The sequence below is a fragment of the Haliaeetus albicilla genome, chromosome 5 (assembly GCF_947461875.1).
Source record: "Haliaeetus albicilla chromosome 5, bHalAlb1.1, whole genome shotgun sequence".
Taxonomy (NCBI): domain Eukaryota; kingdom Metazoa; phylum Chordata; class Aves; order Accipitriformes; family Accipitridae; genus Haliaeetus; species Haliaeetus albicilla.
The window spans coordinates 3444242-3461105 of NC_091487.1; the positions used below are offsets into that span (position 1 = coordinate 3444242).

At 51.7% G+C, this 16864-nt stretch overlaps 1 protein-coding gene across 1 annotated transcript in view; it reads left to right on the top strand.

Moving 5' to 3' along the window:
- Positions 1–1951: 1951 nt before the first annotated feature.
- Positions 1952–16864, top strand: part of ATL1 (atlastin GTPase 1) — a 33101-nt gene continuing 18188 nt past the window's right edge. Inside the window, exons 1-5 of the mRNA XM_069783036.1 lie at positions 1952–2284; positions 13490–13737; positions 14099–14233; positions 15084–15188; positions 15924–15974. Coding sequence (XP_069639137.1) covers positions 2251–2284; positions 13490–13737; positions 14099–14233; positions 15084–15188; positions 15924–15974 — 573 coding nt within the window. The 5' untranslated portion in view covers positions 1952–2250. The remainder of the gene's footprint in view (positions 2285–13489; positions 13738–14098; positions 14234–15083; positions 15189–15923; positions 15975–16864) is intronic.

The window sequence follows — 16864 nt, forward strand, 5'->3', positions numbered from 1 at the left end:
CTCTTTCATTTAATACCACGTGCCATAATGGAAAGAGAAAGGGAAAAAATGTCAGTAAATGGGGCAGTACAAGCTTGACCTAAGCAGCAATTCTCAAAGGAAATGAGAAAGACAGGATCTGAGCCCATCTCAGTTTAATTAGAGTTTCAAATTAACAGATCTCCTTTTCCATCCTCCTCTCTCTCCATTTCCCAGCTGCTTTTCTTTTAATCTCCTCTTTCAACCCATTTGAACCCCTCTGACAGTCTCCAGCGTAAGAAATCCCCCCTCACAACGCCAGTCACTTCTCCGCTGCTTCGAAGAAGCAACAGGCCCATGCGACTTCAGGGATTATTTATAAAAATCATAAAGGAGATTCTACAAAGGCCACGAGCGGCTGAGCTCCTCGTGGTCACAGTGCCCGGCAGCTGTGGGCAGGAGGATCCAGCTGCCTGCCACGTGAGCCGGCACTTCAGTGAGCTGAAATTATATGTTTTGCTCTGATGCTGTAAACACATGGAGGAAGCCAACGGGAGGCAGTTGCCGAGTATTGGAGAACGCACTTACAAATTATGTATCAGCATATCAATGGGAGCGCAACAACACATGGTTTTGGCACGGGTGAGCTGCCTGGAACAGAAGATTGCTTCACTTTTGAATTTTTTCCCGCTTTCAGAAGTGAAGAGCAGGTCCCACCGGTTCCTATGCATCTAACAGAGCTGGATAGCCATTGGCTTTCCCTGACCACCGCGCAGAAATGAGCAGCACTCTCCCAATATCTCCTCTTGCAGATACAGTCTGGGGCTCAGTGCCCTTCTCATCCTTCCAGATTTTGGCCTGTACAATCCTCTGGTGACTGCCACATTCCCAGTTTAGAGATCATGCCTTGAGCTCTGTGCCATGCTTCTTCCAAAGAGCAGCACAAGGCTGCGGCTTCAGACAAGTTGACCGGCAGCTTGTTGGCATCAAAAGTATCGACAAGCATTAGCTTGGCACGCTGAGGATGAGCGCGCTCACCTGCGTGGCAGTCTGCGGTGCGCAGGTGGGAGTGGGCGAGCTCTCCGTGGCTGGCATTGCAAAGGGCTTCAACGCTTTTCCTGGGTTTGCACAATTAACACAGGACGGGGAGGCTGCAGCTGGCAAGAGAGCATGGGAAGGCGATATAAAAGAAATCAGAATGTGCTCCCTGCGTCCCCTTGGGTGGAATGTTTTGGCTGAGGCTACAAGGGTCACCTTGGGGCAGCCAGGGCACGGGGCCAGCACCGCCGCTCCCCTGCCGAAGTTTTGCACCTGGGCGTTCCGGTGCACTCAGGCTAAGTCACGGTCTGACGTGGCAGAATGGGGGGAGCAGGAGGTGGCTGACCCCCCACCCCAGGGCAGGATCCCTCCAGTGATTTCTCAGCCCAGCATTTCTCGCCGCATGCTCTGGGAAGGGCATGTTCAAGTAGCGCGTTCAAGCTGTGCGTGCGCACGAGCCGTGGTGCGTGCGGCTTTACTTTGGCAGGGGTGTCCCCCGCCTGGGTGCTCTGTGTACGTGGGCGATCCCAGCCGGGTGGGTGTTTGTGCACGTGCCCACCCAGGAAGGTGCGGACCTGCGTGAGCCCCAAGCCCGTCCCATGTTGGGCAGGCTGAGTGGGGAGCTGTGTGCCCAGTGCCTCCCCACGGGTGGGTGCCCAGTGCCCCAGATGAACCTGGTGCCCCACGTGTGGATGCCCCCAGGGCGTGGGTGCCCATGAGTGTGCTTAGGGCTCCCCACGTGTGGATGCCCCCAGGGCGTGGGTGCCCATGAGTGTGCTTAGGGCTCCCCACGTGTGGATGCCCCCCATGTGGGTACCCCCCCCAGTAAGCCCAGCGCCCTGGTATGAATGACCTGGGTGTGGGTGCATCCCGGCTGTGCTGGGTCCCCCACCCATGCCCCCCCGACCCCCGTGGGTGGGTGCCCGTGGGGGGGGGGGGGGAGTTGCCATGTGTCTCGCTACCTACCCCGGGGTACCCCCGGACCTACCCGCGCCCGACCCACGCGTGTCCACGCCTGACGCCCCACGCGTGGGTGCCCCGAGTGTAGACGCCCGTGGGCGGGTGCCTCAGGGACCGCCGTGCCGTGCCGTGCCGTGCCACGCCGTAGCGGCGGGCGGGGATGCCGCCGCCGCCGCCGCCGGCTCCCCCGCCCGCCCCGCTCCACCGCGGCAGCCGCGCCAGACGCAGCGCGGCTCGGAGCGCGTACGGAACCTCCCGCAGCCGCCGCGGCCCGGGCAGCCCCCGCGCCCCGCCATGGCCCGGAACCGCCGGGAGAGGAGCAGCTGGGGTAGGCGGTGGAGGGGAGGGGGGGGGGGGGGGGAGCCGGCTGGCTGGCGGGGCGGTGTGTGTGTGGGGATGCGGGAGGGTGCTGAGCCCGGGCGGGCGCGTCCGCCCCGCGGCCGCCAAACAATGCCGGGCCTGCGGCGGCCCGCGGCCCGTTCCCCGTTCCACGGCGGGGCGGGGGGGGGGGGAACGCGCAGGGCCCCGCCTGGGCCTGGGCCACCGGGCGGGGCGGTGGGCCTGGCGAGGAGGGAGGACGCGGGGGGAAAGGGGGGGCTGAGGGGCCTGGAGGGGCGGAGGACGCCCCCGCCCCACTCCCTCCGTGGGTCCACACGGGCATCTTTTACCCACTCCCCCCCCCCATCCCTTCTGGGGGTCTGGAGCCGGTGGCGGGGGTGTCCGGCTGCCCCTCCCTTGCTGCCTTGCCTGCAGCATGGCCGTGGGGGGGGGGGGGGGGGGGAGCTGGGCTGGGGGTGCCCGTTGTGGCGGGGCCCCCGGCGGGGTGCTGGGCGCCTCGCCCCGCGGCTTGCCGCAGCCCTCGGCCCGGCGTATGAGGGGCTCTGTGCCCCACACAGGGCCGGACACCCCCTCCCCCGTGGCCGAGCCCTCCGTGGGGAGCCCTCCGGCCTGCCCTGACCTCCCTCGTCCCCATCGCTGCTGTCCCCACAGCACCGGTCCCCAGTCCCAGGGTGGGCAGGGGATGTCCCCTCAAGCCGGGGGAGCAGGAGTCCCGCTCACCCCACCTTCCACCTTCAGACGGAGCCGCCGGCCTTCCCCGGCAGGTCGCTCCCGCAGAGGTTTTTTTTGTTGTTTTTTTTTTTTTTTTCCACATTTCTGGAGGCTGTAGGGCTTTGTTGGTGTGTCAGACCCTCCAGAGAGGGGCCATTTTAAATCCATCCCTTTACCAACCCCGCCTGGTAGCAGCATGGCCAGGGAGCCGAGCGGGATCACGGGGAGGAAGAAGTTCTGCCGCGTCTTCCTCAAGGCTTCCCTTCTCCTCCGGAGCCGCCTGCCTGCGGCCGGCCTGGATCCGCCGGCAGCTGCAGCTTCCCCATCGGAGCCGAAGCTGATCCCGCAGGTGGGCCGTGCCGAGCAAGCAGAGGGGCTCCTGGTGCCTTTTGCCCTGCGTACAGCCAGGGCTGCATCCAGCGCTCAGCAATGTATCGCTTTACCAACTTCCACTGACGCGCTGTCTGTTTCGTAGAAAATCAGGTTTTATACAGCCATTTGCCGTTATTTGAGGCTGCTGAGTAATTTGTCATTTCCCCCGAGTTGTATTCCATGTGAACTCGCTCATCAGTGCTCGCGGTATCCTGTCTCGTCAGGCAGAGCAGGTGAGCTGGGCTGTGATGTTTAGATACACAAATTACATTCTAATTTGTATAGATGAGTGTACTATTTCCCATGGTAATGATTAACAGTTCAGGGACATGTTTGCGGAAGCGTTCAGATAACGGAGTGTGTGATTTGAGTAAACGGAGCGGGTGGTGGTCTTTTTGCAAGAGAGCAGGGAGAAAATGAGCAATGCTCATTTGATCAGCGCCATTTTTAACTGTGACTCTTGGCGAAGGTCGTTAGACCCTACAATAAACTGGAGGGAAAACTTCCCAGTGAACATGCTGACATTCTCAGCTTTGTCTCACAGAGCTGTCAGTCCCGTCTCTGTGTGTGTTGAGTATTGCACACACGTACACGTGCTGGTGCTTTCCCGTCAGATCTTGATAGCATGAGAAGAAAATGCAAATGATACCGAAATGGATATAAATGGAGAAAACATCATCTTGGAAAGTATAGCCTTGGTCCAGCAAGACAATTAGGCACATCCCTCAGTCTAAACATGCTGCTAAGCCGTACTCGAGTGAAATGTGATGTGTCACTGGTTTGATGAACTCTTCCTTAGATTCTCTAAGCTTTGCAAGAATCTGGAACCATCCATGGATCGAAGTGGGTCTTTGTGGGATCAGCTGCCTTCTGCTGCAACCCATCCACAGGTCAAAATCATACCCTATCTTCCACAGAGGTTTACCTATTCCTAGAATGATTTCCTGGCACTTTACCAGGCTGGTTGACATTGCAGCTAATAAATTAGAGAGCAAAATGCCTGTATGTTTTACTAGGGGGAAAAAATAGCCCCCTTTAATAGAAGTGTGCATTTACACAATAGAAGCTCATTGCCCTGAAAGATGTGTTTACATCCAGTGACTGCAGCATTGTCTGGTGACATCAGTCCATGGGGTGACTCTTCCACTGCTACATTTTTCAGCCTAGCTGGTGAAGGAAGAGTCTCAAGGCTTTTAGTCAAACTAAGTCAGAAAGTCCTCACTGTGTTCTAAAAATGGGCTTATGGGTCATTAAAAATATTATGCTATTTTGAAACAGATCAAACTTTGCCCTAGTTACTCTCTGGTTAGTCAGGCCTGAAAACAGGCAACCCTTCTCCCTCGTTTCATAAAAATAATTTGCTTTTTTAAAGATCACAGAGCAAATTAGGGTGAGTGAGTGTATGGCACCCAGAAGAAATTGCCTCCGGTCAGCTATCAAAGCTGGGTTACTGTCACATACGTACATCCCCGGGAGCTCGTGTAGGGGTGTGTAATGCATCAAGTGTAGGATTTAGCCCTGGGCACAAGGTCAGCATAAGGCTATGCATCATTTAAGGCTCTCTTACTGAACGTGCTAAGTGGTGCATAGACCTCCCAACTGCTGCTAGGTGCTGGATGAATGGTTGAGGGAGCTGCAGATGTGTAATTTTTTGTATAATTTTTTGGTAAGAGTAAGGGACCCCACTTTTCCCAAAATAAGGATTGTTAGTCTAAATCCTGTGCTTGCCGTGGTGAAGTCCAGCCAGCTTGATGAAGGTTACACCGACATTTTCCTGAAATTCTTTGGCAGTTGCAGATGCTCAGCAGCCTGCTCCCCCTGATATAGTAAAGCCATTAGAGACCTCTGCTCCCAGTCACTCATTTAAACAGCACAGACTGAAACAAACTGTGTGAAATCTCTCATGTTTCCCATCATGGCCCATGTTGTAATCGGAATGACCCACTCATCAAGAATTCAGTTTCAAAACCACAAAAGCGATTACAGAGGTTATATATACTTCTTGGTCAGGATTTTCAAACTGGACATGAAATTCCATGAGAGCTCTTAAAGGGGCCTGATTGCCAGGAAGGGCCGAGCAACTGTTTTGTTGAGAAGGGACTCCTCTCCAGCACAGGCCAGGCTGAGATCATCAATGCCACACTTTCTGACTGCACAGCAATGGGTTAAGCCGGAAAGAAAAGGATGATTTTGGTAGTCCTTTGGTTTTATTAACTAATAGTGCTAACATCCTTCTGTTTGTCATTTGTTTTCTGACCTTTTATGGTGGATTTTCAGATTCCACTTACTGCCATTTCTTTGTGACTGAATGTTGGGAACCTCCTGAAAAGTGAAAGCTGAGATGTTTCAGACAGGCGGGCCTTTACACAAAAAGCCACTAGATACGAGAAGATTCACGACCAAATTACTAGCTTCTAAATGAGAAAAGAAAATGAAGTGTTGGGACTTGAAAGAAGAGACAAGACAACGCTGCGAGCTAGAGGCCCAAATTGCTAAACGTGATGCTTGGTCTTTGTGCCTTCGGTTTTGAGGCAGCGGCATTGTACAAAGAATTTGAACAGCACGGTCTGATCCATTACAAGATGAGCAGAGGCAAGATCAGCCTGCCTTTCCCCTTTTGGGGGAAGAACCGAGATGCCCTGAGCCTTCCTCGCAGTGGTGACATGGAGCCCTCGTCACGCTTCATGTTGCGTCCGTGCAGCGAGAGGCTTCGGCGCTGGCTGCCTGCCTGATTAATGGAAGGGGGAAGCGGTGTATGGAGTTGGTTGTGTCCTGCTGCATTTTCTCTCCTAAGCCCATGGGTGAGAAACAGCACACATAAATATTGTTTAGGGCCTAGGTGATGTTCATAGGCAGCGGGCCTTATATTAACTCCTCTGCACCATTGACCGCAACCTTCTCCAGCCGGGGAGTGGGTCTGGTGCAGGTATCACCGCGCTCCAGGAGGCACAAGATGTCCCAGGGATCACCTCCGAAAGTCACTTCAGTCTAGAGGGACCCCAGCTCCTTTGTTCCTGCTAGAAATGCTCTCATTTGCTATCAGTTGAAGGAAGGTTAAGTGTTAAGGCGATAAACTAACTGAACACAAATCTCCCAAATGGGATAGAGGCTCCAGAGAAGGCCCTGAACGCTGCCAAGCCAGTACAATGTATTTAAAGCGCTCTGTATACAGAAACATTTTCTCCAGAGTGTAATTGCCTTTCATGCTATATCCTAGGATTTCGTGGCACGTTGACCAAACTTTATTTTCAGGCAATTGTAACAGCAAAAGGGTAAAAATAATTTCACGTCAGAAATTACTAAATCAAATACTGTTGGTGGAGGGAGGCTGGTTGCTGACAAACAGAGCGGATGAAGGACCATACAGAAAATGCATGCTGAGGGTGAAGTGGCAGTTTTGGAGACGTATTCTTGCAAGATGCATTTCAGTCATCGTGTTGCACCCGAGTCTGGCTAGGCTTGAATGTGAGTAAGTGAGCAGGCCCAGGATTTGTACCTGACAAATAGGTAATGGCCTTTTGGTAGCACTCTCTTACGACAGTCTTGACGAACACAGGTGAGAATAAGGTTGCCTCTGAGAGTCGCCTGCCTTGCCTTTGCGTGGACATAGCCATGTAACTCTAACGTGACCTGAAACTTCCTGAAAAACTTCTAGAAAAACCTCTGTCTGATCTGCTTTCTTCCCAAGGTAGTTGTGTGCCTGTGTCTCTAAAGCATGCTAATAATGAACTCAGCCTGGGAATTTCACAGCAGTAGGCATTGCTGCTGTTTCAGAGCCAGCTAAGGCACAGTAGCTTCATGTAAGTGGTAGTAGGTGTCATCATTAAAAAGTTGCACATTGGACTTTGGCATTTGAGATGTGTCTGTTGTAACAGACAGGTTTGGTGGCCGCTAATCATCCAAGCTCTTGTTTCTGTCAGCAGTCTTTTATGCAGGAAGGTCCCAAACCACTCGTGTTATCAGCATAATCATTCATCTCCTTGTTTCGTCTGCCAAAGGGAAAAGGGGCTGAGTTGGCCACGCTGTAGCTGAAGCGGCTATGCTGCCAGCTGGATGACTCAGGGCTGGCGGGAAGAAGGTACATTCTACATCTTACCACGGCTCCAAAAAAAGCAAAGGATGAGTACCAAGCCTGGCAGCATTAGCCACCCTACTCAGCTCCCTGCTGCAAGCATGCTGGGGTGCAGAGAAGTGGGGTGCTCGCCAGGAGCACATGGGAGTGCAGGTTGCATTGGGCGGAGGTGTTAACACTGCTGTGCAGCTGGGATAGAAGAGTTGACCCTGACTTTGGAGGGGATAGCTTGGGATCTCAAAGCAAGACCCCAAATGACTATTGAGCGTGGCCTTTTACCTGACATTCTTGATTGTTGAAGGACAGGGCTAATTTTTTACATGACAGTTTTCTTCACCTGTTTTCTAAGCCATGCCCTGCAGCTCCCTGGGTGGAGATCTACATGGCGGGCTGTGTCCTTTACCCATCATTTCCACAGGTATCAAGAACCTGCGTTGCACCTTGGTTCATGGCAGAGCTGTGATTGCATCTGTACCTCCAGTCTGGGGAGGTGCAAGTGATATCCTGCTTGGGCACGGGAAGGTCCGGCTCTGCCTTCCCATTCACTGCTGCATTTCCCAGACCACCAGCTCCAGGCATAAGGAAACAGGCTGGGGCCTGAGGGAGGTACATGTGTACATGTGCCACTTCAGAGGGGCTCGGTGGCTCTGGTTAGTGGGTGCTAGCGCCTGGTGTTTCCCCTCCCTGGGTCTGGGGTCCTCTGACTCCGTGGGGGTGTCACAAATCCCAGCAGAGGTGTGAGCAGGATGGAGGGAGGGTTGTGTGGCTGTGTGGTCAGCCGTGCCCTGGGTGTAGGAGGTGCAGGTAGGATATAGAAGGGGGTGATGAACGTGTGTGTGTGTTGTTAAACCCAGCTCAGGTGGCTTTCTGAGGGCTAGGAGCCCTCAGAGAGTGCGGTGCAGGGAGGTTTGCAGATCAGTGATGGGTGTAAGAGAGGGCTTTACCCAGCCAGGCTTCCCTGCTTCGTCCTCTCAAAGACAGTGTCTCCCAGGAGCACCTCAGTCTAGACACCTTATGGCAGCCCTGGGCTGAGGGAATTTGCTAACTCATAGCTGTCCAGGCCAGGCTCCCACGGCGGTCTCAGTGCTTCGGGATGCAGCTGTGCCCTGCCATGCATCCTTTCTGCAGGATCCTGTCTGATCCTTTGTACAGGATTGATACAGGTTATTGCTATACAAATCCCCTCTGCCCTGGCTGTCCGGTATACATGCTTTGCTCCAAGGCTTTACTTCTCGTTTTTCCCTCATTAGCTGGATAAGATGCAGAGCTCTGCGCAAGCCTGTCTCGGAGAGAAGGAGGGGATGTCTGGTGCATGCTCAAAGCGATGCTGCCTTTCCCAGCCTCCTCAGAGCCTTGCTGATGATCGTTGGCTGGTTGTCGTACTGAGGGGGTAGTTCAGCATGAATAGAGTGAGCAGAACTCATGTCACAGCAGCAGCCGCGCTGAATGCGATAAGTGCAAGGGAGACTGCAGCTCGGAGAGAGATGTCTTTCTTTGCCAGTGCCATTTGCAGAGGGCAGATAAGCTTCCTGGAAGCTGAAGCTCTCTGGAGGATGTGCAGAGGGATCAAGCCTGACTGTAAGGTCTGTTCAGTGCTTGGCTCATGGTATCGTTGGTGGCACTGTGATATGTTTATAATGTAGACAGCTGGGGTAAACACAGCTTCAGAAAGGATCCGCACAGCTATTGCTGCTGATCGAATTAATCCCTAGAGGGCTGCTGATAAGCAACCTAACCTGATCGATACATGGATGCTCAATTCCAGGGAAATAACAAGTTAAAGCTTCCCATCAAACCTCTATTTTCTCTCTTTGGTAGGTTCTGTTTTTCCATGCAGTAAAGTAATGTGGTTCCAAGACCCTCAGAATAGCAGCGCTGCATGACATCTGTGTATTTTAGCGGGGTGATCAGGGCCCAGGCTGCAGCCTCTACTTTTCATAGCCAGTGCTTAGATAGGTAAGGGTCCTGGGGTCCAACCTGGGAGAACAAGAGCAGGGTTGGCAAATTGACTTTTTTCAGGGTCTGGTTAGGCAGCCTGTGTTTGCATAGATGATGGGTCACGGCTGCGTTTCATTCTCTGGAATGAAATGTATTTATTGTGCAAACTCATTTAAGGAAAAAGCTGACTTTATTAGTTGGTCTCTGGAAAGCAGTCAGCATTTCTGTGACCTGTTCTTCCATAGCTAAGGAAGAACAGGCTTAAGCAAGCACTCACCAAAGGTATGTTGCATAATTACTGACGTGTAATTTATCTCATTTATTCTTCTGTAGGAGCTTAAATACATTAGACATCGGCTGTCAGTCTGTACACAGGCACAATGTGAAATATGCTGTTTTAATTTATTTAATCTTAAGGAAAAATAAGTCCTAGAGCAGTTGAAGAATGCTTTATTTTTTCCTTAGACTCTGTACAGTATGTCCTGTATTATGGGGCTGTCTGTATGAATTAGGCCATTTCCTTGCTGCTGTCTGACAGCCCAGTAAGTATGAATGCAAATTCTGATCTCCTTCACCTTTCCACTTTGAATCACCATATGGAAAAGAGACGTGGATTCCACGCCGCTTTAGAGTCATGGAAATGAGCTGTTAGGAAATGGGGAAAAGGAACTGTATCCTGGCAATTTCTGAATGAGCAGCTTGAGAATTGACGTAATTGCAAGGCGCCGGGAGAGAGCTGACAGAAAGGAGGAGTCAAAAGTTAGAAAATAAGTGAAAACAAGAGTGTGTTTAGGAAAGCTTAGCTCTCCTTCCTTTCCTTTTTGGCCAGATGATATTTTGCCATTGCCAGGTACAACTTCCTTCAGAGCAGGTAACTAATTTATTCTGGAAAGACCAATTAAAATAATCGATTTCCAGTAATGCGCAGCCATCTTATAAAATAATCTCTGGCTCTCCAATGCAGCAGATAATCTAATAAACAGAACATGGAAGTTTCATCACAGGGAAACAAATATGAAAGATAGTTTGGTCTGCAGATGGCGTACGAGAAAGAAGCAGAGATAACAGGGCTGAAATTAGTTCAGAGACCTGCTTAATATAATGCCTTTTCTCCTGATATCTCCAATTAACTGGGAAATTAACATATCCTGCTCGTAATACTTTGTATTTTGCCCCTGTGTGGTGCAAACAGCCTGGCTTTCCTAGTGTTCAGGTGGTGGAAGCAAGGACATCCCCTAGGAGATCACGGCCGCTTTGGACTGTTACCTGTGTCCGGAGGCATCCTCCCAAAACCTGTCAATGTCTGCTAAAAAAAAATATGCTCCTTACAGATTCTGATGTTTTGAAGGGACAACACAGTCACCTGTCCTCTGCACTGGTTGTCGCTCTTTCCAGCAGCTGAACTGGAGGGAGAAGAAAACCTGGGAGATCCCATCCAGGCACTGGCAGCAGGAGGAGGGGGAATCTGGCACCAACTCTCCCTCTGGTAGCAGGATGGGAGGGACTCAGGTCCTCAGTTCCCTGTCATGGTGCTTGGATCCTTGACCAGGACTGGCAGTCCATTCAGCTCTCTGAGCTGGGGGCATCCGTGCTGCCTTTGCCTGTGCTTGAAGCCTGCAGACAGCAGGGTTTGTGCCCATCTTGGGCTCTGGCTGCAGCTCCCATTACTGCTAGTGTGGGACGAGTAAAATGCTGGTCCCCCTTGCCCTCTGTCTGCGTGCCCGGAGGTGGGACTCGTCTGGTCTGGGGAGGTGGCACAGCTATTTCACCTGCACCCCTGATGGCTTGGCTAGACTCAGAAATGTTTAGATTTAATCTGATTTACAATTTTTTTCCTGCCTGTGCCATGAGTCACATCCTATACAAGGATCTGTCCGCTGTCCTTTCTGTGCAGCTGTAAAAAGAAAAAAGAATTGGACTCAGTTAGCTGAGCAGGGCGTTGGGAAACACCGCGGGAGAGGAGGTATTTCCTATCGTAGACTTTATATGGCACTTGCAGCATGGCAGCGCTTAAAAAGAGCACGCGAGCCTGTGGCCCTTTGGCACCTGTCCATACTTAACGTGTTGGGAAGATCTTAATGCTGGAAACGGTGTTTGGTGTGTGCAGCAAGAGGACTGACTGCTTGGAGGCCTTCGTTTTTCAAGTCATTTGGTGATGTGTGCCTGGATCCTAGGTCCATGTATTTGAAACAGGAAGTTTTTTTTTTTTTCCTGGAGGCCCCTAAGCAGTGACACAGGGCAGGGGCTGGTGTTTGAAGGGAGTTTGGTGCTGCTGGTCCCCGGCTGCTGCAGTCTGGTGGAGAATCTAGCTTTTCAGAGCGTTTGGGACTTTTGTTTTGCTAAAAAACCTCCAAGCATTGGGAAGAAAAGATCTTTGTCTTTCAACTGTGAGCAAAGAAGGCTTGTAGTATATGTCCGAGAGCCACCAGAAATCCCCTAGCAACCGATATTTCGTTGCAGGATTGTAGGAAATCAGAAACTCATACAAAAGCACTGCTGTTATTTAAAATATGAAGTTGCTGCTAGAGGCTTCTTTATAAAGAGGCCCAGAATGGGCAAACCCTATTCCTCTTGGTATTTATAGCTTGCCTTTTAGCATGTGCACACATAGTCCTTGTGCTTTGAAACAGCTGGGACTGTCTGAAAACTGGGTCCCCAAGGTCAGGGTCTGAAACAGAGACCGAGGAGGTTTAACTTGAGGCTACCATGTTTGGAAAGTTGCAGTCTGAGCCAACAAACCAGGAAGTTTTTGTAGAAATGTGGGGGAACTTTCCATCACAAGCTCCCTTCCCTGCTGGCGAGATTTCACATGGCTCTAGGTGAGCTGACTGGCATGATTAATCATCTTCGGCATCTCTTTCCTGTGCTGGGAAGTTTGGACACAGCAAAAGGAAAATTACTGGAGCTGGCCTGCTCTTTGCAAACCCCAAGGCTGCAGCGTCTGTAGATGGCGGGTCTTAAAACGCATCCGTCTCCCATATTTTGCGGCAGGTACACAAAGCAGCCCAAACGGACCATGAGGCCATTAACAGCTGTAATCGTCTCAGCCGCGTTGGCCTGGAGGATCGTGCGGGTGATACGTATCTGTCTGGCACGCTGCCATTACCGAGCATGGATGCAGTGACCGAATGCTGGGTCCCTGCCCGTCCCCTCCAAAGGCTCCTGCTGCAGCATCGTGCTTGTCACTTCTCCCCTGTCCCGGTGGGGAGATGAGACCCTCTTGTAAGGCCGTATGAACAATACACAGACTGGGCAGCACTTGCCTCTGTGCCGGCGAGCAGCTCTGCAGGGAACCTTGCCATTTTGAAGTGGGAAAGTGAGCAGTGCCTGTGCTTTGCATATTCTTCCCACTTGGGAGTGAAGAAGTGGCTTTTATCAGGATGGGCACGTGTCTTCGTGGCCTGGTTCCTGCTGGGGCTGTCTCAGGGGAGGCTGTTGATGGGGCCGATGGCAGAAGCAGCAGATTACACTTTGAGCATTAGTGCAGACTGCAGATAGAGCAGGACTCTGCTGTTGCTACAGAAACAGCAGTCGCACAGGATACATAAAGGCAGCATCCTTTGATAGAGACATGAGGTACTTAGACACCTCAGCTTGAACTCTGCATCCATTTTTGAGACCACCTTCAGAAAAGGCTTGGTGGGGAGAGTCCAGAGGAGAGCAGTTAGCTGCCTAGACAATGCGGTAGCAAGGGATGATCGAGGGGCTTGGACTTCTCTTTTCTAGCAGAGAAAAAGCTAAGGGAGGTGTTATGGCAGTCTTTGTGTATGTAAGAAGTTGTTGCAGACGAGAAGAGGGTGATCTGTTCTCCATGTCAACTCTTGTAAGACAAAAACTAATGGGTGTGTTTTGTCAAGGGAGATTCCAGCAGGGAACTGTCTGCCTGCAGGGAGCACACGGACGGGTGGCTCCAAAGTGGCATGGAGTCTCCATCAAGGTGTCTGAGGACAGGTTCAACAGATGTCTGCTCTGAACGATGCTGTTTTGGGGTGGATATTTGGGCTAGCTGGCTTGTTACCACCCTGTCCAGCCCTGCCGTCTCTGATTCGGCACTTTACAGAAGAAGGAACTTAACAGCTCTTGTTTAACTTGTTTACACAGGTAGTTTTGCAGAGAAGACTTACGAGTGGAGCTCAGAGGAGGAGGAGTCCGTGAGAAAGGCAGGACCAGTGCAAGTCCTCATTGTTAAAGATGACCATTCCTTTGAACTGGATGAAGCTGCACTGAACCGTATCCTCCTGTCAGAGGCTGTCAGAGATAAAGAGGTCGTGGCTGTGTCCGTTGCTGGAGCTTTTAGAAAAGGAAAATCATTCCTGATGGACTTCATGCTGCGGTACATGTACAATAAGGTATGGCTCCAGCTCAGGTGGCTCTTCCCAGGGGTATGGTGCTGCTGCTCATTGCTCCCATGTACCACCCAGGGATGAGCTGGACAAGACGCTGGCGTGGTGCTCTAGGAATGCTCAAGCCTTTCATTAGCGTGGGCTTCACAAAATGAAATAGAGCAGATCCTTCCACAGCCCTGTGCACCAGTGGGTCTCTGATGGACTCTTGACTTCGGAGCAGACATGTTCACATTTGCTGCCCTGTAGGAAACCTGTCTTATAGGGGCTGCCCTCCTCCAGCACTGGGACGGAGGCAGCACAGAGGGAAAGTGTAAAACCAAAGTGAGATGAGAACTCCAGCAACTTCTTCTGTTCCTACCTGCAGGAAGCAGTAGACTGGGTTGGAGATTACAACGAGCCTCTGACTGGTTTCTCCTGGAGGGGAGGGTCTGAGCGGGAGACAACTGGCATTCAGATATGGAGCGAGGTTTTCCTGGTGGACAAGCCCGATGGTAAAAAGGTGTGTGCTTCTTTGTTGCATAGCTGTCTGTTGCTGGTCAGCTCATGTTTCTTTTCCAGCTTTTGTAGGACTCTCCTGCCTTGTCATAGGTGGCTCAAATGCCTGTGCAAGTTTAAAGAAGGTCTTCAATACCATATCCCTAATTTAGCATGAGTGTGTTTAATGCAGTGAGTTGATATGACGTCTAGGTGTCTCTGATATGCTCCCTAGGTGTCCCTCTAACCGTGGGCATCCCAGAGTTTATTTCTCTGCTGTTCCCAGGGTTCTTGAATCTGAGGTCCTTGCAAACTACTCCCCTTTCCTAAAGCAGTAGCTGTAAAACGAGTGTCTTCATTAAGGGTGGTCAAATACAATGCAAATTGGCTTTTGGGGCATCCTGCAAATTCAGCTTGTAGCCAGGAATATTTGTATTCATCTACTCTTTAATGAAGAACCCAACACCAAAGTGACACTGAATTATTCATGGTGTGATTTCTGATACTGTCTGAATGTGGTTTGGGTTAAGGAGGGGTGATATGCTGCCATGTTTGGCTTCTGTGACATAAAGCTAATGCAAACTTGGGAAAAGACCCATCTGCACTGACACCGAGTGTGGTTTCCTCCTCTGTGTTGCATAGCATTCATTTTGCTGCCTGCTGGAGTCATCACGCTGTCAAGAGCGACTGGGGATGCTCTTTTCCTTTGTCCTCCACCAATTATAAATCTGAGGCAGGAGCAATGAGATTCCCAGTGCAATAATGCAGCTGACATTCACCTCCCCACCACCCCTTTGGCATTTGGGAGTGACTTTGCTTGGATGCAGATGCTGAACAGGTGCATCCAAGCTGACGTAGAGCTTTCTGCCTCTCAGGTTGCAGTGTTGCTGATGGACACTCAGGGGACCTTTGACAGCCAGTCCACCCTGCGGGATTCAGCCACCGTATTTGCCCTTAGCACAATGATCAGCTCGATACAGGTAAGAAGGGGGATGTCTCCAGGAATCACTTCCTAAAAGGTGGTGGCAAAAAACTAGTGGCTTGGCACCAGCCTAACACAGCAGCTAGCCAGGGCCTTTGATGGGAGGGACAAAGGCCAGCATGTTTGCTGCACTGAGTGCAGGATTCATGCATGACTCCATCATCACAGGGAACAGTCTCATCTCCTCATCTCACCCCAAGAACAGGGGCAGCAGCAGATGCACCCTTTTGCTTCCAGCTACCAAAGAGGAAAGGACCTTGGTCTGGGGAACTGGGTGTGCATTTGTCTCAGTGCTGCTGGAGAAGCTTCTGGGCTGGAGTTGTTCACAGACCAGGTGGTTACGGCATAGCCTGTCTGGCCTTTGCTCTTGGAGGACAGTGTGAATGGGATGGAAGCTGTGTCTTGGTACAGAGCTCAGCACGTCACAAAAATGGGGAAGAAGGAACATCATTTGGACCTAATAGCCTTCCAGGCTGGTGCATGACAGCCCTTGCTGCTCCCATGCTGGAGTGTTTTGCTGCACAGGGAGCAGCAGTGCCTGTCTGACTGACAGTGTGAGTCTGTCCAGCAGTACAGCTGTGCTTGGGGCCTGTCTTATACTAGCACCATGGGCCAGCTGGGACTTAGGCTGTGTCCCTATGGTAATGTCATAGGCTTTAACCACACCGACCCACACATTGGCTCGAAGGACAGGCCATTCTGAGTGCTCTGAAGTTTTTGTTTTTAAATGCAGGTTTACAACTTGTCACAGAACGTGCAGGAGGATGATCTGCAGCACTTGCAGGTGAGACCCTTGTCCCTGCTGCTCCGTATCACTGAGGTGCCCGTATTACTCTCCACACTGGCAAGCTACGTTGCTCTGCAAAGGCACTTTCGCATTCATAGCCACAAAATATTTTTCAGTTTCCCAGTTCTCATTTTGGTTCATGGGCAGGGAGTAACAGTCACTTGGCTTGAAACCTGTCTTGCCTACACTCTTGTAGTGTGGCTTCTGGGGGCCTGGGTCCTTTGGCAGTGCAGTCAGTGGGACATTTGCCAGGAGGGACTGTTCCTGTCTCTGGGGCACATGTCTTCCTTGAGGCTGATCACCTGTGGAGCTGGAAGGGGTCCATGGCTGCGCTTCGTGCTGCAGCGGGTGGCTGGAGGGCACAGAGAGGCTGAAAAAAACCAAGGCTGTTAAGTCAGGAGACAAAAGTGACTGAGAGGGGAGGTGGTAACGGTCTTCAGCTGTGTACAAGGTTGCTGCAGAGTGGAGAGCATTATCTTTTCTTATGTCCGCAGTGCACAGGACCAGTTGTCATGGGTGGTGCTGCAGCCAGAGAGGATTAAGTTGACTTTCTAATGGTGAGGTTAGAGGAGCATCAAACAGACGGCATAGTACAGGTGTAGAGTACCCATCACAGACCATCTCGGTGTGGTGCACCCATCACTGGTCCGCCATGAACAGTTTGGATACAGTTCACGCTGGCCTCTGTGTCCTTCCGTGGGATTATACTGGGATTCCTCAGTGAGCAGAGACCCATCAGAGGCCAGGACTGTCCCATGGGGCTGGAAACATGCTATGACTTGTAGCAAGGGGCTAAAGCGACTGGTAATAGGGAGGAATCCAGGGTAGTTAACCATGTATTGGCTGTACTCCTGCTGCTGTGAGCATCCATCTGCTGCTGCCTGAGT